Source organism: Carettochelys insculpta, chromosome 4 (assembly GCF_033958435.1).
Source record: "Carettochelys insculpta isolate YL-2023 chromosome 4, ASM3395843v1, whole genome shotgun sequence".
In the NCBI taxonomy this organism is placed as follows: domain Eukaryota; kingdom Metazoa; phylum Chordata; order Testudines; family Carettochelyidae; genus Carettochelys; species Carettochelys insculpta.
Window position 1 is genome coordinate 105,066,605 of NC_134140.1, and position 22,885 is coordinate 105,089,489.

Consider the following 22,885-nt stretch of genomic DNA (forward strand, 5'->3'; position numbering starts at 1 on the left):
AAAAGCAGCAGTTAGCTAGTACTGTACTTCTTTCCCTCAAATTTCACGTCACTTACTAGCTTTATTTAATTAACATGTTTATTTTTAATTGCTTTATGGATTTTGTTTTTACTTACTCTAATTTCACCCTTTGTTGCAGATAATGTTAAGCATCATCTCCATTGATTTTTTGCAAGTGCTGCATTCAGAGAAGATCTCTTCCACTTTAGTTTTCCAGACACTTTGACTTTGAGCTCTAACAACTTAATAACCTCCCCAAATCCCCTCATACATGCATTGCAATGGTCACATGAAAATTTGGGACGTGGTACCAGCACCATTTTTTGTCCTCTCTACTCTGGCACTTTAAGAGGATAAAGCCAAAAAAACTTTTTTTTTAAAAAAAAAAAGTTGAAAGTATTCCAAAAAATGAATTTGATTGTGAAACTTCATAGAAGTTTCAGAACACTGGTAATTCTCTTAACCACCTTCTGTTTAGGAAGCATAGTCATTTCCGCCTATTACTTGTATACAGGCTACAAGCAGGAGATGACCCTGGTGGAGGCCACTGGAGAAACAGAGTGTGAGGGCCTGAAACTTTTACCATACAGGTCCATGGAGCTGAAGACTGCTAAGCCGATGGAGCCATCTAATACTGACCCTACTGTCCTGCTATTTGTGGAGAGTCAGTACTCTCAGCTTGGACAAGATATCATAGCCATTCTTGAGTCTAGTCGATTCCAGTACCATATGGCGATTGCACCTGGAAAAGGGGACATTCCTCCTCTTACAGATAGTAGCAAAGGGAAATACATGCTTGTTATATTTGAGAACGTTTTAAAGTATGCATCCATGGACTCTTGGAATAGAGAGCTTCTGGAAAAATACTGTGTGGAATACAGTGTTAGCATAATTGGTTTTCATAAAGCCAATGAGAACAGCTCACCCAATACTAAATTAAAAGGATTTCCACTAGACCTTTACAATAATGTAGCCCTCAAAGATTGCTTTGTAAACTCTCAATCTCCTCTGCTGCACATTACCAAAGCACCAAGGGTTGAGAAAGGCCCACTACCTGGGGAAGATTGGACAGTTTTCCTATTTAATCACTCCACCTACCAACCTGTGCTTTTAACTGAATTACAGACTTCAAGATCCATCCCAGCATCATTACCTAAGGCTCCACTGTATGCTACAGTGATCCAGGATTTGGGGCTTCACGATGGGATTCAGAGAGTTCTTTTTGGAAACAACTTGACCTTTTGGCTACACAAGTTGATCTTTATAGATGCCATTACTTTTTTGTCAGGGAAGAAGCTCACCTTGTCCTTGGATAGGTACATTCTTGTCGATATAGATGACATCTTTGTTGGAAAGGAGGGAACAAGGATGAATGTCCAGGATGTGAAGGTAAGTCAAGAATTGGGGATGGCATCTCAGATAAATGGCTCAAATCACTAATACATCTAGAAAAAGACAGAGAAAGAGCTAAGGGAGACCTGGGAGGAATCAGCCTCATAGTAATGTGACAAAGTTACAAGTAAATCCGACAGATTTTGAAAGCACAATCTGAATTTTGTTACATTTTGTATTGTTGGAACTGGTTAAAGGGTCAGTTTACCGTCCCTCCTACACTTATTGCCATACATGTACAGCTATGCATGCCCAAATATACTCTCAAATGTATGTATCACATATATCAGTCACTGTATGTGGGCTACTCTCTACTAATGTCAGATGTGCTCAACAGTTTGTTATTATGTTGCACTTAGTGGCTGAGCCATGACTAATCGTATTAGTGTTTCACTTAACATAGACTGGCTTTTTCTCTGAATTGTTACATCAGGATTTTTGAACTGCTTACCTTGCTAAGAATAGGAAAGACCCATATGACAGCAAATTTGTAATAAGTGGCATCCACAATACCCTCATGTATCATCCAAATGCATGTACCCAATCGTATATCTGGAAGCATTTGCATACAGACAGATGCACATAATTTCCAGGTATTTATTTTTAACCAGAGTGTTACTGAGTTTTAAAAAAAGTGGTATTCCTGGAAAACTAACAGACTACACAAAAGATGTTTGTTTTGTTTCTCTAATACAAAGTGAAGTTATAAGTCACAGGGAATTTTAAGCAGTTCTAAAATACTAGGAAGTATAGTCTCATTCTAATGAGACTTAGAGGAACATTCTCATTTCATAATTAAACATTCACAAAACAGGATCAAAACATATCCTTTACACTTTACATTTATACATCTCTAGTTATGGTCATAATAGTAATCATATGGAGATACATATCTCATAGAACTGGAAGGGACCTCACCTCCTTGGCAGGACCAAGCACCATCCCTTTTTTTACACTACATCAGTTCTTCCAAAGAAGTTCTTTCTGAAGATCTATTCCAAAAAAAGTTCTTTCAAAAGGTCGTGACTACAAACAAAAAAGCATATCAAAAAATTGACCCACTCTTTTGATAGAGAGCAGCAAAACCCTTGTATTGTTTCCAAAGAATGGGCCAGGAAATGCCACAGATCAAAATATCCAGTGCTATGCATGACCACTCTTTTGAAAAAAAGCGCCCCCGGGGCATCTACACACATTTTTTTTTCCTAAAAAATCTTTTGGAAAAAGGTACTTTTCCTCACCTGGGAGTGGAAAAGGGCTGCTGGAAAAAGTGCCACATTCTTCTGAATTAATATCAAAAGAATGCATTTTGTGTGTAGATGCTCTGTAGAGTTTTTTGAAAGATCCCCGGCTTTTCTGAAAAAAACTCACTTGTGTAGATGTAGCCAAGCTGTTTTTTCTCCTTGATCTACAGTGTTTGTTGGCCGAATTATTGGTATTTGAATATTTTGTGTCTTGTTTAAACCTAATAATCAAAGTTTCCAACACAAAGCACTATCATGCTGGATGTTTATCTGTGGAATTCTCACAAAGAGTTCTGGAAGATTCTTAGAAATATCTTCAGGAATTAAAAATGATGAATTGATACCAGTGATATTAAAATTATGTTCCCTATTCCCTATACAATGGGAATTCTGGTTGTAAACATTGAAATGTTTCCATAATTAATCATGCACACACACGAACGTGCACACACACATGCACACGCGCGCACACACACACACACACAAAGCCTTTATCTACATTCTCTTTTCTGAACATCCTAAGTTTATGACATAAGGGTTTTTTGTTTTTGTTTTTGTTTTTTGGGGGGTTTTTTGTGTTTTTTTGTGTTTTTGATTTTTTGGAGGGGTAGGTGTTATTTTATTTTATTTTATTTTATTTTTGTGTGTTTTCTACCCGTTGGTATCCTGGTCGGGGCCAGTAGCAAAACCAGATGATCTGAAACTTCACCAGAAGTAATGCCTGTGAAATTTCCAACCCAGTTTTGCAGACCCAAAAAGTTCATATAATTGCATCAGGAAACCATGCTTTAGAATGCTTATTGAAGCTCAAACTAATGCCCAATCCAATTCTTATCATCATCAAGGACACTGAAGAAACTCCCAAATTCCAAACCTTTTGAAATTTGATAATTACTGTAACAAGAAATAACTGGGTTGCTTTTTTCCCCCAAAACTCAATAGCCAGACTGAAAAACGCACTAAAAACTCAACATAAATCAGTATATTTGAAAATGAAACAAAACCTTTTGTTTTTATCATACTGAAACAAAAAAAACACAAAAAATCATTTTTAATTTTGTTTTGGTTCTTTGTTTTGTTATGTTGTAGGCATGATGTGTTTTTAATCTTTTTATTTAAAAGTAATTTTAACCAAATTTCAAAATGAAATTGCATTTTGAAGGAGAAAATCAAACATTTACACTTTCAGTGTTTTGCACATTTTATTCTGCCAAATCTATTAATTTAATATTACTCAAATTCTCAGAAAATATTGATTGCCCTGAATATGTGTTTTTCATTGAACTCATTATTTGACTGGAAAAAATTACTCACCTGTAGTCATTATTAGCGACAGAGTGTACTAGTCAGAAGGAGGGGTGGGGCTTATGGCAGTCATCCCTTAATGTGGCTCAGACTGCAATGCAAGGGCCCCGTCCTCTGAGCCACATGGAATAGCAGAGCAGTGCTGCTGCTGCACTTCAAAGGGTCCAGAGTGCCAGCTGCAGCCGCTGCCACAGTAGGAGCGACAGCAGCCAGAGCTCCAGACCCCTTTGAAACACTGGGCCCCAGAGCAACTGCCCCCCTTCCTCCCTCACCTTCCTGTCATTACTCTTGGTACTAGTTCAGTAATGAGATTAGGTGGTTTGTAGGTTGTTAGTTAGTGGAAGTGTACATTACAATCCAGTGACTAAGGAGTTGTCTATACTAGGGAATGGACAGGAGCATCCACTACGTAGTAAAGTATTCTTCAGTAGCTTACTGTGTGGGAACACTTCTCCCAGAAAAGGAGTGATTTTTTTTCTGATTTATCTTAGTGTACTTCCAAAGTGGATTAGGTCATCTGGAAAAACATATTCTTAGAGTGTCCATAAGGACAGTTGTTTCAGAATAGAAATAGCACTTTAAATTCATCCCCTGCCTCATTCCAGAAAACTTCCCCTTGTAGTCAAGCCCTAAACAACTTATTGGATTGCCCATAGAATCAATAATCCAGAGTCACTCTCCTGACTCTGTTTAGTAAGATGACAACATTAGATTTCCACCCGTAATCTTTCACGGCAACTTAAAACCAAAGAAAAGTGGGTATAATTTAAACTGGCAAAAGTTTGAGAAATCAGGGGTCTCTCGGAAGGAGGGTTTCCTTCAGAAGGAACCCCATCTACACAGCTGCTTTTGTTTTCAGAAAAGGATCTTCGAGAAGCATGAGCTTGTGGGACTATGCAAATGAGGCACTTGCCTCATTTGAATGTTCCCCTTCACTCATTAGCATGCTTCTTCTGGAATGGCAGTGCAGTGTAGACACAGCATTAGAGTCTTAATTGAAAATTGGCTCAATACCTGTGTTTCTATCATATTGACTTTTATTCTTTGAACTTCTCATGGAAAGGAGATTGGTTTTACTTATAAGCAATATTTGCATATGAACTGTTCTGCATGCCAACACACAGTAACATGCTGTGTTTAAATATTGGGGCTTTTAAAAAAAATGCCAGCTGCCAAATAAGGGTTTGCTTCTTGAGATATTTTAGAAATATTTGCCATGTAAATCTGTCTTTATTTATAGACTGGACACTCCCCAGAATACATAGCAGTTGAAACAGGTTGCTTGCTAATGAATATGACACTAAAATCAGAATATACTTTGGTTAGTTTACAGTAAAGAATAATTAGCAGGAATTAGAGAATAATCTCTCACTATGCTAGGGAGTGATGCATTTATGGACTTGTGGACCTAATTTTACCCCTCAGTTTGGAACAGCTTTCTCAGTAGGAAAGAAAAATATCAGGAGGAGGCAATCTTCAAGAAGCTGTGTTTTTTCTGAAGACTTTTGTAGTGTTTCTTTGCACTCTTAAACAACTGCTGAGACCTGTCATCCAAAGGTGGCTGCATTTCAGTGGCAGATAAAACAGTCCCTTTGTTTTTTTTGTCTGAAACATGTCGGCATTGTGCTATTTATGGTTTGATTGTGCATGTCTTTTGTGTGAATCTGAAGAGTGTTGATAAGCATAGCTCCTGTATTTCAAATTGTTCTAGACCACATCCTGACTCTACACATCTGGTTCAAGTGGTGAGGGAGTATTTGAGTCAGATCTTGTAATGCTATAATGTAGCACTAACATCACAGGCTATGTTTACCTGACATCAGATCAACAATCAACTCAGCTTGACCCTGACAGTCAACGTTTAATATGTGATACCCTGCAAACTGTGATCTTTGTTAAATTAATATTTTCCTTTATTGATTTTAGTACAGATGGAAGAGAAAACAAAATACCATTTTCATATGAAGTACTATTTATCCCTTAACACTATCATTTTTTCTTGTTGTTTCATAAAATCACTTATCAAATTCTTTACTAAGTGGGGCATAAAAAGCCTGTGCTAACCTGTATTAATAGGGAGACCAGCTGCCTCCTCTGTTAGGCCTGAATGGTGTCCCTGCAACAGCAAGGGAGATGAAATGTCTGCAGGTCAGACAGGAAAAGAGGCTGAGGAACTATTGAGAGCAGAGTCCTTCAGTAGCAGATTGGTCAGCCGCCAACCAAGTACTTTTAATAGAACATAAGTCTGGGAAACGGCTTACAAGAAGGCGTTGTAGGAAACAGTAAGGCATTGTTCCAGCTCCTTCATACGGGATGCCTAGACTGGAGCACAGAGGAATGGATGGGACTGGGTTCCTCTGACAACCCTAGCAGTGTTGTATTAATGCCTGCAGAGGAGAGAAATCTGAATTCCAACAGGCTGCAGACTGCTGACCATTCATAAGGATTATGAGACTCCTGACCCACTTGACTCTGACAGGGAAGGGATGATTAATGATCCTCACTGAAACATTAAAGACTGAGAGAGAAACTATCAGATGGCATGTTTGGCTGAATAAAGGAGGAAGAGAGGTAACCTTGCCATAATTGCTACTCAGCAGTGCCAACAGCCACCATGGGTCCTGGGGCAAGGTGGGACATGGGGGCTGGCTCTGTGCCCCGGAAGGGGCAGGGTCAACAGCAGAAGGGGCAGGGCCAAAGGCAGCCAGTCCACAGCACTGCATGGACCATGGAGCTGCCCCCTGCACCCCCCTCCCGCCACTTGCTCCCTGACAGCCATGTGCAGCCGGAGCAACACTACTGTGACTCAAATGTTTTTATTCATCATATAGAGTCTTTTCTCAGTTAGATGCTGACAGGGATGCATTTTGGATGGGTTTTTTTGGATTTTTTTTTTTTTTTGGTTAAGGGAGCATTAGTGAGTCAGAGGTTAGAGAATGGCATTATTATGGTTTGTGGTTACCACAAAAGACATGCAGTACCCTTTATTGTGGAAACTGTGCAAAGTCATATCTGGCTGAGTAATTAAACAGAAACTCAGCTGAGCCATGGGAAGCTATTTTCTCAATTTCATGGGTGTCTTTTTTGAGTCTGGAGAGTTTCTGAAAATTAGTTTCTCCCTTCTCCTCCTTCCAACATATTATCTTTCTGGTTTCGAATGGCTAAAGATCCACAAATGCATCAGTTACTGCAGAATTACATAGTTCATTTAGCTTTAAATTGTATTGGACCTCAATCACAAAAACTGCTCCAATCTCACTGACATCTAAGCTCCAGAGAAAACAATTGGTAATATCTGGTTGCCCTACATTTGTGCTATATGCAATGAATACAGAGCTTTATTTCTCACCTTTAATGCTTTCTCTAACCAAACAGAAAAGTATTTACTGTCAAATCACTTGGTGCCTTTTTGATGAAGACATTTGGTATCTTACTGTGACACCTTTTCTCTGAAATGCTGACACAAGAACAAGGTTGCCCTTCTCCAATGAGCTTATATAAATTCACGGAGCAGTGTTTAAGAGTGCCATTTGCACTGCTTGACTACATCCAGTCCTTTATCTTGGATAACTTTGTGAGCCAACTTTGTGAGCATTCTCAACCACTCATACTTTATGCATCAACTCGCTTATCTTACTTCTAAAATAAAATAAAACCAACACATTAAAGTTTTCAACTCTCCATTTTCTAGAGATCTGATAATTATCTTTGTCCTTTTTTGGTTTTTTGTTCTTTAAAAAGTTCTTTGATATAATTTCGCTTTCCTTCCACTACTATAACAGGATTTTGTATTGGAGTCACAGCTCTTCTGATAATACAGAATTTAATAATGTGACTGCATCAAGAGGCTACCACCTCTACTCGATAATCTAAAAAGTTTTTTTTTCCCATCTCATACCTTTTGTGATCCTTCTGTAAGGAGAATTGATATGTAGTAGACTAGGTAAAAATATCTGGGCCAGATCCTCAGCTGTAGCAAACTGGCACAGAAAGCACTGCTTTACTTTGCCTCAATCCTCCCACTGCTCAGTGCAGCTCCTCCTCCATGTCCATTCAGTCTAACATCAATTTCTGAGCAAGGCCACTGAGAGGCCGTTGAAGAACGCTCTCCAACCAAATTTCGTCTCTGGCAAGATACTACACCTTTCAGAGTCATGCTTTAGATCGTGATGCAGAAACAGAGGGGGTCATCCTGGTGAGCAAATGTCATTTAATACTGGATAAAGGGAAGATGACATTCCTGGAATTCTCAGCTGAATTTAAGAAGGTAGATCCCATGATATGGTTGACACACCTTAGAAATTTGTCAAAAAAATCTGTTAGATTGATTCAGGAGATCATGATAGAATTATAAACTGACATCTCAAGACTCTTCCCTGACATTCTATTTCTTATACCTATGCAATCTGTAGAGGAGATTGTGAGAGGTCTTACAATCAGCAGCAGTATTTAGGCAACATCTCACTGTGCATCTACTTTACATTGCAGTACACACAGTGTATCCCACAACAGTTGCATCTGAATGAAGACAGGTTGGTGGATGCTACACACACGCACACTTGGAATTCACGGGTTGAAAAGAAGGAAGTATCTGGAAGACCCAACACCATGATCTCACCTGCGATCAAAAATACCAGTATTGTGAAGGTAGAGCACAGTTTCAATGTCCTCCTGGGCTCTTCACTTTCCTAATCTAAGAACCTATGTGGAATTCCACCTACTCTACCAAAAGCTGCTGAAATTCCTTCTGGAAAGAGATAGCTAGAAGGGTGGGCCACATCCTGGCCATGATTATCATGCACTCATGATCTCCAGGCTTTGACAATGAAGTACATTTGCAATGAATTGAAAAATTAATGATTTTTATCACCATTCAGAAAGCCACATAGATCAAAGCAATGCAAGCCTTCAGTGGGCTCTTCTCAGAGACCAAGTTTTCCTCTCCAACATCCAATTCTAACATGACAGCAATCATCACTCAGAACAAAAGAGAGGTTGCAGGCTGACAATAACAGAAGAAAGAGTTTTTGGGGTGCACATCTTTCTCTATATATGGAACTTTGTTCCATAAAATATTAGAAATCACAACCCACCTTAGTCTTCTTATGGCAAAATGCAAAACTCTCCTCTCTCAATAACCCTCCTACAATAAATACCTCTCGAGCACAATAAATGTCTCAACAGACAACCCAGTTAGAAAGGGAGAACAAGAGCTTTGGCTGTCTCCTCCTATCTCCTATGTGCTTCCTTCAAGACATTGTAGATGATTGGTTAGCCTTATTTACGTATGACATATGTTAGCCAGACTTATCTTAGTCATTTGAAAATGACAGTGAAAAATGAAGTACAGAGATACAGAAGACTCCTGCTTGGGATTCATCTTAAATACATTTTAAATGAATAGAAGAAAAACGCTTTAATATATTTTAAGTGCTAGATTTGGACTAAGTAAGGAAAAATAAGATTCAATCAACCTTCTCTGAAATGGCAGCATCTAGTCCAGAGATAGCAAATAGACAAACCACAGGCCAAATCCAGACTTCCAGCTGCTTTTGAATGGACATCAACATCTTTTTATTTGTTTATTATTACCATTAATGTTATGTATTATTGTTTTCTCTGGAGTCAGGACCTTGACCAAAGAATTTGGACCTTGACAAAAGTAATTGTCTACCTCTGGTCTAGCCCACTATTATTTCAGCAGAGATCATTCAAGCTATGTCTACACTAGCCAGTTCCTTTTGGAAGGGGCATGGTAATGAGGGAGTTTGGAAGATGCTAATGAGGTGCTGCTTTCAGAATGGATGCCACACATGTAGACAAAGGCCTTTTGAAAGAACACCCTGGACTTTGAAAGCCCCTTCTTCCTAAAAACCAAACAGGAAGAAGGAGCTTTCAAAGTCCAGAGGTGGGGTCCTTTCTAAAAGCTCCCATCTACACAGGCAGTGTGCATTCCAAAAGAGTCACTTTTGAATCCCGCAAGGCCGCCATTATGCATATTCACGGCAGCACCTCATTAGCATTTTCCAAACTCCCTCATTACTATGCCCCTTCTGAAAAGAAGGGGCTGGTGTAGATGTATCTTCAGTGTTCTCCCCATTCTGGTATCTAGAAACATTCAATTATAGTTTACAAGACAATGAGTTTTGTACTGGTCAAATATCTTGACCAATCCAGCAAATGAAATGATTTATCCTTTCCTTGCATCATTGAAGGCTATTCTTGCATTCTGAATCCTAGCAGAAACGTAGTTAAAAATAAAAATTCTTTGTTAGCAGTTAAACCTTGCCCTTTCTTTGAGGTATCCTGGAGGATTAATTGTATGTCTGAGCTGCTTACCTGAATTATAATAAATCTGGGCTTCTCCTATTCCCAGGTCTTTCACTTAAGATATGATGTGTTCTTTCAGGGTTATTTGATGCTGCAAACCATTATCTGGCAAATCCAGAAAAGAGATACACTTTTCTTCGTATATTGCATCTTGTTCACATTTTCAATCTCTCTGGAAAACAAACTAAACTGCTATTTCTTGGTTGTTGTTTCTTTGTTATCTCAAGGGGAGTAGGGAGAAGATAGTGGCCATGTCTGCACTAGCCCCCTCCTTTCAGAAGGGGCATGGTAATGCGCAAGTTGGGAAGATGCTAATGAGGTGCTTCCATGAATATGCAGTGCCTCTTTAGCGTAATGGTGGCCACACGCAATTCAAAAGTGCCACTTTTGAATCACTTGCCACACATGTAGACAGGAGCCTTTCAAAAGGCCCCCCTGGACTTCAAAAGCCCCTTCTTCCTAAAACCAAATAGGAAGAAAGGACTTTCAAAGTTCAGGGGGTCCTTTCATCTACAAAGGCATTGCACTATTCAAAGACAGCACTTTTGAATCATGTATAGCCGCCCTTATGCTAATGAGACACTTCATGTTCATAGCAACCCCTCATTAGCATCTTCCCAACTTGCTCATTACCATGCCCCTTCTGAAAGGAAGGGCCTAGTGTACACGTAGCCAGTTAGTCTATGTTGCTCAAATTTCCTACCACAGAAGCCATTGTCTTGACCTTTACGTTAAGTTTTGAAGAACCTGTTCGCTATTCGTTTTTAGTGAAACAGAAATGACTGAAAAAATTAAAATTTTTTTCTGCTGCACCCTCCAAAACCTGGTGGAGATGAAACGTGAGCCCTATATGTAGAGGTGGGCTGCCAAGGCAGGGCATGGGTATGAACAGCCCCCTGCTGCCCTGTGCCACCAAGCCCAGCAGGACGTGGTGCATGTAAGGGAGGCCCTGAACCAGGCCTTTGAGCAGGGGCCACAGTAACTCCCCCACCCCCACACACACCTGCAATCCATACTCTGCACACACACACACCCCACACACACACACACCACACACACGCACGTCCACCAGCACCCATGCATGGGGGACACAGGTTAAACCATAAAAATAAACATTTATTATAATGAAAAACTGTGCCCCTCATTATTCAAGGGGGACTATTTACACATGTCGAGGGAGGGTGAACAGGCAGAACTATATACAGATGTGAGGAGAACTATTTTACATGGGGGTGGGGAAAGTGAATGAGGAGATCTGTTTACGTGGGAGCGGAGAAGGTGGATGGGGGCCCAGGTGGGGGGGCTTTAGCCTTCCAGGGGGCTCGAGGGCTGGGAGCCCCATCGCCCGCACCCACTCCTTCCTCCCCAGGTCTTGGGGGCCCTGCCAGGGCTGGGCTGGGGCCAGTGGCACAGGGAGGTAGGGGCACAGCTCGGGTGAGGTCCCCGCACCTGCGCCAGGCTCAGCACGGGGGGGAGGAGGGGCAGGGGCTCGTCCTCCACCTGGCCAGCCCTGGCCAACAGGCTGTGGGCCAGGCAGATGAGTCTGGCCAGGGTGAGGTGGGGAGGGATCAGGGCCTCCAGGTCAACCTCCTCGGGGGGGGGGTGTTGTGGGTGAAGCAGGAAGATGGGGGATTGGGGCGGGGGGAACATTGGGGGGGTGCATGGGCAAGGGGGCATGGGGGACAGTGGAGGGGTGACGGGGGGTGTGGGTGAGGGAGTGACCCCCAGCGGAGCAGTGGCAGGGTCCAGGTGGCCAACCACGGCCTGGGTGAGGGCATCCAAGTTGGACCCCACCTGGTCCCATGCCTTCCATTCCATGGCAAGCAACTCCCACAAGATGTTCTACAGCTCCCTCAGGGCAGCCATGTGGGCTGTGTCCCCTGCCTCCTCCTCCCCAGCCTGGTGGCACCAACGGAGGGACCAGCAACAGCCCCATGCTGGCCCTGTCCAAGGCCTGGGCCACTCCCCTTGCCCTCAGTGGTGGGGCTCCCTGGGCCCTTCGCGGGGCTGGTCTGGCTGCTGGAGCTGTGAAGGCAAAAGGGGAGAGGAATGGGCCATTAGTCCTATTGAGGGACCCCCTGAACCCACCCCCCATCCCACCCACACCATCCCAGCAGTCCTCCAGGGATCACATCTGGGGTTCCTGGTCTGATTGTGGGAGCGCTGCTCTCCTCTGGCTCCCTTGGTCCCTCTGCAGCCCGGCAGCCCATGGTACTGTTGGGCCCGCATGGCGCTGGGTGCCGCTGGTCAGCCCTGTGTAGCCAGGGTGGTGGGGCCGTCTGGCCTGCCCATGCCCTGGGGGCGGGGTGATGTCCCTGTGGGCCACCCTGGGTATGACTGTGCACCCCCTCCCCCAACCCCTGCGTCTACCAGCTTGCATGATACATAGCTGAAATGTGACGGATTGAATCAAAGATGGAATCAAAACGATGAGTTTCAAGATCTTCTTGATTTTACAGCTTGGTAGAAGTAGAATTGAAGTGCCTAATACATAAAGTTTGAAATCACAACTTTCCAGTAGCATGCAATGTTTTCTTATGGTCCCTGAGGCTGATCAAATACATCTTAAAAGTTTCATTTAATCTTAACATTGTAAGCCACAACTACACCTCTGTAGTAAGTGGGGCTTTTGGCATAAATTCTAATGTTTTAAGGGCCAAAGACCATTCAAATTCTCTTTCAGAAGTTTTCATGCTATGGTCTGTTGGTAGTCTGTATAGGACTTGCCGATTTACAAAATCTGACTCATTCCATGCTGCAAAGGAAGAGCCTGTAGGCCTGTCAATATAACTGTAGACAAGGAAGAAGAGCCAGTCCAGCTACTTCTACCAGCTTTGTTGCTATATAAAGTATAAGGAGTGAAGGAAATAGGAATCATCAACGTCACAGGAGCTGCCAGAACCTGAAAGGAGAAGACTATTCAGGGATGAAGGTAACTGGGCAAGGAAGTAAAGGAAAAGATTAGGCAGGATGTTCAGGGAAGAAGGGAAGGATGCAGGGATAAGCAATAGGTAGATCAAATTTTGGCAGGAAATGAGTGAAAGGGGACAGGAGATAAAGTACTTTCAAAAGGAATAGTATTATATTCACTTCACCCTATTGATAACTAATGTGCATGCATAGTATATGATGATGTATTTCTAGTTTCCAGTAGCTGGCCAAGATAAATTATGCGATTCGCCATAGAAAGAGAAAGAGTTCTACATGGGTGTGAATGGAGGGGGAAGGGGCTTGTTCAGACATGACTATGAAGGAAATAGTCTACAGACAATATCTCCATGTTAAGCTGCAGTGCATATGATGACAAAGTTTTTGAGAACTTAATCAAAAGTGACCCTTGGCATCCTTCTCTATGCCAATCAAGTTGGAGCACATAACCCATAACTGGCAATCTTCTGTGTTGTGTCCATGTTGCCAGTGAGGAGAGAGTGTCCTCTCCATGGGATGTGGCTGCAAGAGCTTGGGCAGTTGATACAGAGGTGCTGTTTTGCCCATATGCCAGCATTCCTCTCTCAGTTTCACTGATTTGGACTAAAGGAAGGAATGAACATTTGGAACCAGATCTTCTATCTGCCTGCCTTTCAGGACTTCATCCCAGATAGGTTATCAGACACAGCTGGATGGTCCAGTTTGTCCTGTGTGCATGTTGTTGGCAAAAACACTGAGTGAATTTGATCATCTACCTCCTTGGGCATTCATCAGCTTGAAGATGTTGGCACTTCCTAAGGTTTCTGGGTTAATTAACTTCTGCCCAGCACTTGACATTGACCAATACCAGTTTTATTGCTTATACAGTCATAGCCACAGCAGGTTTTCAATTCTAACATGACAAGCAACCTTTGATAAAGAAACTAAATTGGCAGCCCCAGCTAGGCTCTGCTCATAGTTCTGTTTCTTCAGGGAAGCTCCTCCAGCACCTTTGTCACAAGTCTCATAGGTATGTGTATTTTTCTCTCCAGTCTCTTCCCGTCTAAGCTGGGTTGCTCTCTTTCCAAACCTGTCTTCAGTTAGAACATGCTCTGTAGAGTTGTAGGTGAGGGGCTACCTTGGCCCAGTATTGTCTTTTAACCCTTTCTGGACAAGTGTCAGGTCCCAATACCCCATTTTGTAAAGTCATAAGACTTCATGAGCAAAAACCATGATATATGTACAATAGACCCTTCCTAATCCATAATTTGCTATTTTGCATACTTTATTTTTGGCTGAAAAGTATACTTCTAAAACTATATTTAATACTTTAAAACTACAGTGGGTCCATTCATTCCTGTCACAGTCTAGGCTGAAAAACATTTAAGAATGTTATGAAATATCATAAATAAATAAATTAAACTAAAGCTTTCCAAATACATGGGCATATATTTAGTTCTATATTTTAAAATGATCATTTTATTCATGTAGGTAACTCTCAATTACTTTTCAGTCATAAATGAGCAAGGTTCTACTGTACATAGTTAACAAATAGATATTTTCTTTTAAAATAAAAATATCTTCTGTAACATATGAATTATTTAGTATAAGAAGCTTTGCTTGTGTCTTCCCAATGGTACATCTCTAGATTAATGTGCATCATAAACAAATAAGTCTGTGGTATTAGAAAGTGTAATTCCACTGTATTTGTTATTAGGGATGGGAATAGGGTTTCCCATATGTTTTCATCATTTTTTCTGTTATAACTGGAAACATGGTGCAAGTACTTTATCCTGAAATAAAGGCTACCCATATGTACTGTAAATATCACTAGGTGGGCTAGATCGGTTCACTAATAAAAGCTGGCAGGGTTTTGATTTTGAGCAGTGAGGTAAAGAGAACACTTTTAAGCCAGGTACGGGGAGTTTAAGGCTAATAATCCTGCAACTAATGAAACATACAACGTTTGTCTTCTGAGTGGAGTGGAACTGATGCATTTATGATGTACAAGTTGGTTTTGAGGGTTTGAAAAGATGCCTCTGGCAAATTTATGTAGTTCCAAATATGTGGATACATGGGACAGAAGTAATTAAAGTTGCCCATAAATGAGTTTCCCACTGTCCTGGGCTCCTTTCTCATATTTTATTAAGGGCAAGAACAAATTTGTCACATTGTCAAAGTGTTAATGTGGGTTTCATTTTAGAATGAGCAGTAGCTGGGGGCGGGGGGGAAGACAGTTGTTTTTGTTGTTACATACAATTTATATTGAAATCTACACTGGGCTGTGTCTACGCTAGCCCCCTTCTTCAAAGGGGGCATGGTAATCAGCCTGAGCAGGGAATAATAATGAAGTACTACAATGAATATGCAGCACCTCCTGAGGCTAATTCTCCCTGTGGCAACTTTGAAGTCGCAAATTTCAAAGCGCCAGCATGCCTTGTAGCGTGGGCACTTCAAAGTACTCGCTCAACTTCATTTCTGTGGGACTCATACCCTCTAGAGCTTTCACTTAGACTAGTGACTGTGTTAAAGACATGCTGAGTAAAATAACCTGATACAGTTAAATTAAACAAAAGCATTCATGGGGAATTTTTCACTGAATCATGCATTTTTGGACCGTCTTTGTTCTTACTCTCCTTGCCTATTCCATTCATTAGTCAATATCATACGTTATGCTAGAGTAAAAGAGCAAGCCTGGGAAATGTGAAAATCCATGGGTCACTGGAGGATGGAAAAAGCCTGAACAGCGCTTAACCTAGTTATCCTAAAAACAATATTCTCTGCTATAGCAACTTCTTGGAGATAGAGGCTGAAATTTCTGCCATTAATCTGAATATAAATTGTTTTGTCTTCTCTGCATCTAAACATCCTAACTTTCAGAAATATCATTGGTTTACAAAGCAACCAATTTAGTAATGACTAAAAGAAAATTAGAAGATTCAGCAGCAGTTTGTAGGGTTTCTGATGGCTGATAGCAGTAAAGCAAGTATAATTTGTAAAAAAGCACTGAGAGGGTTAAAGATATAAGACCTTAGAAATCAGCACAATGGTTGCACCACTTTTCTGTGTATGATACTGACTGTGAGTAGTGGGTATTTGGAAGAACTGATAAAACAAAAAGAAACCTTCTTGTTTGAAAAACCTGGCGATTTTTTGTCAATACAAAAACGCGCGCTGTCAGATGTAATTACCAGAACACTAGGAGGCTGTGCCTCTTTCAGAAGTTCTGTGATTTTTTTTTCCTGTAGCAAATTGTTAGTGATACAAAATTCATCTGCAACTCCTGCAGTTTTGCTGTGAGATATATAAAGAATGTTAAACACTTTTTTCTTCTGGCATGTGTAGAACCCAATGTCAAATATTTGTAACTTTCATAGAAAAGTAATGCATAGTCTGTTGATCACCAACTCTTCTGATTAAAGGCAAGGATATGCTTGTTCATATGCAAAATGTCCTACTCAACAAATAGCTCCATTCATTACAGGAGGAATACTCATGAAATACTACTCATCATGAGTAGGATCAATGTCAGATTAGCCACTGAGTCAACAGGGCCTGTGTCCAGAGGCCCTGGCCAATCTGAGGCCCCCATTCCACTCCACAGCAAGAGTGCTGTGTGGGGATAGACTGCAGGCATAAGATGTGTGGCGAGGCCCCTTGTGTTGTGGCCCAGGGCCCCACAAACCCCTAATGTGATTTTGATTATGGATGGCAGAATCTGGAAGTAAAAGTGAGAATGATTTCAGTATTGACACTACCACATGCTCAAAAATCATGAGTCAACTTTCCCAAAATCATGACAGTGACTTAAAATATATAAAATAATAATACATTTGAAGTTATTTTGTGCTGGTTTCTGAATCATTTGGGTACACATTTTTTCATACTCTCAAGCTTTTCTCTGCAACCAGGAGGATCAGACTCTTAAAAATAAATAGAAGCTCACGTTCTCATGAAGTCTATTGATTCCTCTAGCTGGGCCTTAAGAAAAATAATGTATGGTGAGTCTCCCAAGTAAACTTAATAGGTGTTCCTCTTTGTAGTGATGCACTGCTAATCTTAATCTTGTAACAGAGGGCTAATCAAAAATATTTCAATTAAGTTGTGAAAAACCTTGCATACCAGATGTGTGCATGAATAGAAACGATGGGGTAACAAAAAGGTTTGTTTAACTTATTCCCTGTTAAAACATAAAGCTTTTGCAGTAGTTAAGTAAGGAAGAATTACTTAGCAAACATGAAGATTTGCTAGAAATATTTATACTTTGTTCCTGAATAACAAACTTTGTGTATTGATAGCATAGCAAGGAATTCAATTTCAGTAACTTAAGAAAAGAAAAATGAAGGTCCTGTATGAAAAAAAGCACATCTTTATACAAGGAAATATTCTGAAAATGTCTGATAATTGGTGCAACTGAGTGCTTTCCAATGGCAAAAAATTGAATTTTTGGAAGCAGCCCTAGGAATCCAGGAGGTAAGTCAATTCTGTTAGAGATGATTTAGCAATGTCTAGAGAGAGTAAGCTTCATTGGAAGCAGGGAAATTTATCCATACCCTATATTTCACTGCAGGGGAGATTTTTAGGGGACTTTCAAGAACCCCATCCTAACTTCAGATGAAAGACAATCATCATCATAATACTAATTCTTTAGCAGACCTTCTTCACTAAGAAAGTTAGTTCCCTTCTGTTGACTTCACATCTCTCTGCTGATTTTGTAAATATTCATCCACTGTGTTAGCTTCAATACTTAATTTACAGCTCAAGACGGACAGGTAAATAAATAACCCGTGTTGTATAAGAAACCTGTTTCTCCACCTCTGATGTGATACAGATGTTATATATTCCAGTGGGGCCTCCCAGGATCCTTGAGCACATGGCCCTGTTCTGTCCACAAACAAGGTGTAGACACCTCTGTTTGCAAGCACCTGTGGTTTTATTATGAATAACAATTACCACCACCTTCTTGTTATGGTTCTTGGTCCAAGTAACCCCTCTAGTTACCCAAGATACCTTCTCCCCATTCTGCAGTCTGGGCTGCTAGCCTCTACAGCCAAACCCTCCCCTTTCAGGGGAGAAGAGCCTTCCACTCACAGAAGGAATAGCAGTTGAGGTCCACTAGCTGGAGAAGCGAGGGATAAAATAAGAATAACTCTACAGCTCTGGATAGGTTATCCTCTGTGAGAAAGAAAGAACAATTGCATGTGAAAGTGGAACACAGTTTGTCAGATCTAGCAGCTGTAGCTCTGGTTGATGGTGAGCATAAGTAGATCTTTATATCTCTTGAACCTTTGGGAACTCAATGTTTTCTTCTTTGTCTTGACAACGAGTCCAGGGTTTCCAAGCAGCTAGATTGCCTGTGAAGTAAGAATGGCCATGTCCCAGAATTATGGAGCTTTCATTTGCAAGTCTTCTAGGCACATAGCTTTAATTTCCTTCTTCCCATAGCTTTGCTCTCAAGATCACCATTAATTTGAAGAATAGCCTGGAAGCTGATAAGAGATAAAAAAGGCATACTGCAAATTGAGAGTATTCCCCTTGTATTATGAACCCCAGAAAGTGTGGTGCCCTCATGGATCAGGCCATTCAGGTGAGCTTACTAAGTAGTGAAAGACATCCTTAGGGGAGAAGGAATGAAGAAACTGATTCCTCTCTAAATTATTCTTACACTTCTGTCTGTCACTATCCTCAAATATACATAAGGCTAGCACTGCACAAAAATAATCATCATGGCATGGCTTCTTCTCATCAAGACTTAGACAGCTACAGCTCTCAGAATGCCCACCACATTATGGGTCTCCAGAAGAAGCTGTTACATGGATTGCAGTGACAAACAAAAGTACGTTCACTGAGTTTGCTTCCTGTGAAAGGACATCAAAGCGAAAACAAAAACAAAAAAAAAACAACCCCGTTATCTTGGAACAAACTAAGGGTAGTATACAGAATTTTAGAGACTGTCATTTCCATACTGCATTACGCTTTACAGGCAGCCAGATGCCTAATTGAAATCAATTGAAGACAAAGAAAATCTACAAACATTACACATTGATTACATAACTTTGGTTTCTGTAAAATAGAAACATTACTTGATATAGAAGATAGTGCAAACAAGATTTTGTGTGGTATCATTATATTAAGTATAATTCTGAAGAGAAAACAATAGGCCATGCTGTATGAAACCATGAAAATGAAAATCTTGTACTGATTTTAAAGCGTATTGTCATGCACTCATAAAATTACTACATGGTCATGTCAGAAGTACTCTTAATTACAGAGCTAAAATGAAAAATTGTAGTCACTTCACCAGTTGGGATTGATGATCTCTCCCCCATAGAAGCAAATGGTCAAAATTAGCAATTACTTGCTATTTCCATTTTGTCATGTGTTTGTTTTGTTTTTGTTGTTCTTTTTTATCCCGTCCCCATCCCAAAGCTTCTGGAAGCTCCTGTAGGGAGATAAAGTATGTTTGGATAGCCCAGAGACCTAGGCCGTTGGCTAGAGGAAGCAGATGTTAGGAATTGCATGTTTACCTGGTAAGCCTTTTCCTCAAAACACAGCTGAAGTTAATGCTCCTCTGAAGACCACTTATTTTGTCTCCATGGTTTCTGAGTTGTGCAGAGGGGGTAAGATTTTGCAGTCCTGGTACGGGGAGAATTACCAGCAGACTATCTAGGATTCCCGTGGCAGGGGCTGGAGATGTGCATCTAGCCATCAGCACAAATGGCTTAGTCAAGTGAAAGCAAAGATTCTCATGTAATTGCTTCAGCCTAGGATCTAGGGCTTTAAGAACACTCAGATTCAACAAGAGCCAATAAAAGTGTAAGGGGTAGGATGCTGAAATCTTGCTTTTAAAAATAACTGGTTGTTGGAGGAGAGGAATACAAATGGAAAGATCATGCTCCACACTGTCCTTTTGCCTTTGGACATTGCTGATGTCCCCTTCCTTGAACATTTAATATCTGTTACAGATTCCACTATCTCTTGCCGTCAAAAAAAATTAAGCATCCCCTGATCTAAATGTATGGAGACATCCTCAGGTGAGCCATTAGTTGTGTCTTTCACAGCATATACACACCCATTGTGAAAACTGAAGAACAGCTCTGAATTTTGAGTGTATCTCCTGTGCTGCAAACTGGTTTTATTACTGAGACACTGCTGTTTATAATACTTGATACTGCCCTCAGACATATACATCAGTTTATAAGCAGTGCATTTTAAATATAAATATGCTTGATGAGAAGTTTTGAGGATTGGGGTTTGTTTGTTTGTTTGTTTGTTTTTTGAACTAGTTTACACAAGGGATTTACTGGGGTAGTAAAGAATTAAGGAAACTGTCCTGGTTATAGCTGAGTGATGTAAATCCCAAAAGTGTATGGGAGCCAGAAGACAATCCAGAATCCCTAATTTTTAAAAACAAGTTGCAGACGCTTGTCCTTCTTGGGTGCCTGAAAAACACGCCAGCATAGTAAACAAATACCATTAAAGCAATTATTCTATCTTATGAATGCTTGCTTGGTTTTCACGTCTCCTAATATAGCACCTAGCACAATGGTAATTCAGTCTTGGCTAGGACCTTCTGTTTATTGCTGAAAAATATAATATAAAAAGTAAATGTTAATAACATTAGTGACACAGCTTAGTGACTGGGCACCAAGACAAATCCTTAAAATGGAGAGAGCTGTGGCTCTTTTTTATGCATTCATACATTTTATTCTAGTCAATGTCCCGTTGATGGGGTGTTTTTACTTCAGATTATTTTAATTTGATTGGATTGATCTAACTTTAAATTATTTGTCTACCTCTGAATATTTCAGGTGGCTCTTGTGTGGGGATCAGATCTGATTACAGATGCCCAATTTTGGCTAGCCCTTACGCAGAATCACAGTGTGTATATCAGAAATTGTGTAAGGAACCTCATCACTCTTCTCTGCATGCATAAAGGCCAGGAAAATCTGCAGCCCTGGTGCTCTGTGGGCACAAGGACTGATGTCTACTCTCCTGGAAACTCAGAGGGTCCGAGAAGGGTTAAGAGGAATTGAGAGATTGATCAATCAGGCCCATCAACAGCGGGAGGGAGGGAGCATCAGAGGGGCAGTTACATGGGGCCTGGCATTACAAAGGAGTCTGGCGCTCTGGGTGCTGTCTCTACTACAGCAATGGCATTGGCTGGAGCTCTGGTCCCATTGGAAATGCTGTGTCGGTGCTGCTCTGCCGCTCTGGGATGCTCTGAAGAAGAGGGGTGTGGTGGGCAGCATTGTGGGCTGATTGGCACTAAGGCTCCTTCCACCCTTGACTTTGCCCTTTCAGGGGACACAAAGCCAGGCCTTCCTCCCACCTTGCCCCAGCGCTCGTGATGTCTGTCAGCCCTGCTGAGACAATGGTTCTATTCTTTTATGCATCACCTGAGAGAGTCAGCCAGTTGGAAACTAAAAAAAAAAAAAACAAACTAAAACTCTTCCTCCTCCCAGATATATGTTGCCATCTACACAACTGGAAGCAGCAAGAGGCTTTCTGTCCTCCTGGAGCAGAATGACTTTCAGTGCCTGCTCTGAGGTGGAACAGGTTTTATCATCCCTTACTGAAGACTGTTATTAAATGTCATAATTTAGCCAAAAGTAAATATAAAAGAATAATCAGATTAGTAGTAGACCATCAAAATCCTGAAAACTAGAACATCCTCAAACATAAAGGTGGAATTTGGAATCCAGTATCACATTCGTACTGAAATCTGAGAAGAGCAGCCCCAGCTCGGAGGGAGGATGGGAAAAGTGGAAAGTCCAATGGGGATATTGCCAATTGGTGATGATCTTTCAGGTGATCTTCATTGCCTGTTTTCTGTGGAGACAAGTATTTAGTTTCAACCAAACAAATAATAAACAGAAAGGCAGACATTTGTCATTATTATCCAATGCGATCAGTAGAAAAATCAGAAGAAAATGCCAACAGGCACCTGGCAGAATGGAGAACTCTTAACAAAGCTATTAAAAACTTATTCTAAAGATGAAAATATAGATATCAGGCTGTAATTGCTTTTCCTGACACTGGAAAAACACAGCAAAAGTGGTAGGATCTTGAAGATGGCACACCTGTCAAATTTTCTGAATAACAAAATAGTTGGTAATTTTTTTCCCCTCTCCAAGAATGTTAGTTTTATTTATACAAAATGTAAACCTAAAAGGAATTTGTTTGGCATTCTTTTTCTCCCTGAAACTACATAAACCTATGAAAATATGGCCTGATAATGGACATTCCGTAAGACCCTCACCTGCAGTGCTGGTAGTGCAATGAACACAGCTACTGGAGGTCACTGCATAGTACACAACATTGTTTTGTAGGAAGATTAATGCCTTAAAGCTGCATCCATCTAAGAATGCTGTGTGTAACTCCCATTAGTATCTATAGACTGATACCCATGCTCAGCTAGAAAATAAATGCCATGGGCCAGATTCTGCACTTTTGTTTGCCCAGCATTATTGAATTCAGTTAGCTGAACTGCTGTAAATGTATTCAGCTGAACTTGAACCTGTATCAGTATTTTTCAAATAACTTCAAATAATCAATCTCATTTATATGGAGTCCAGCAGTAGTTTGAAAACTAGGCTACTGATCTCTTGCACATATTGTAGCAATACCAGAAACAGTTGCTACTTACTGGCAGTTATATAAAGAGCAGCTTTATCTCTATTGTGATGAATAAGGGGCAGGTCAAA

The 22,885-nt window shown here is 40.8% G+C and overlaps 1 protein-coding gene across 2 annotated transcripts in view; it reads left to right on the plus strand.

Annotated features, from left to right (window-relative positions):
• Window positions 1-408: 408 nt before the first annotated feature.
• Window positions 409-22,885, plus strand: part of NDST4 (N-deacetylase and N-sulfotransferase 4) — a 153,700-nt gene continuing 131,223 nt past the window's right edge. For both annotated transcript variants that reach the window (XM_074991959.1, XM_074991960.1), the window contains exon 1: window positions 409-1,389. In XM_074991959.1, the coding sequence (XP_074848060.1) occupies window positions 409-1,389 (981 nt within the window). The remainder of the gene's footprint in view (window positions 1,390-22,885) is intronic.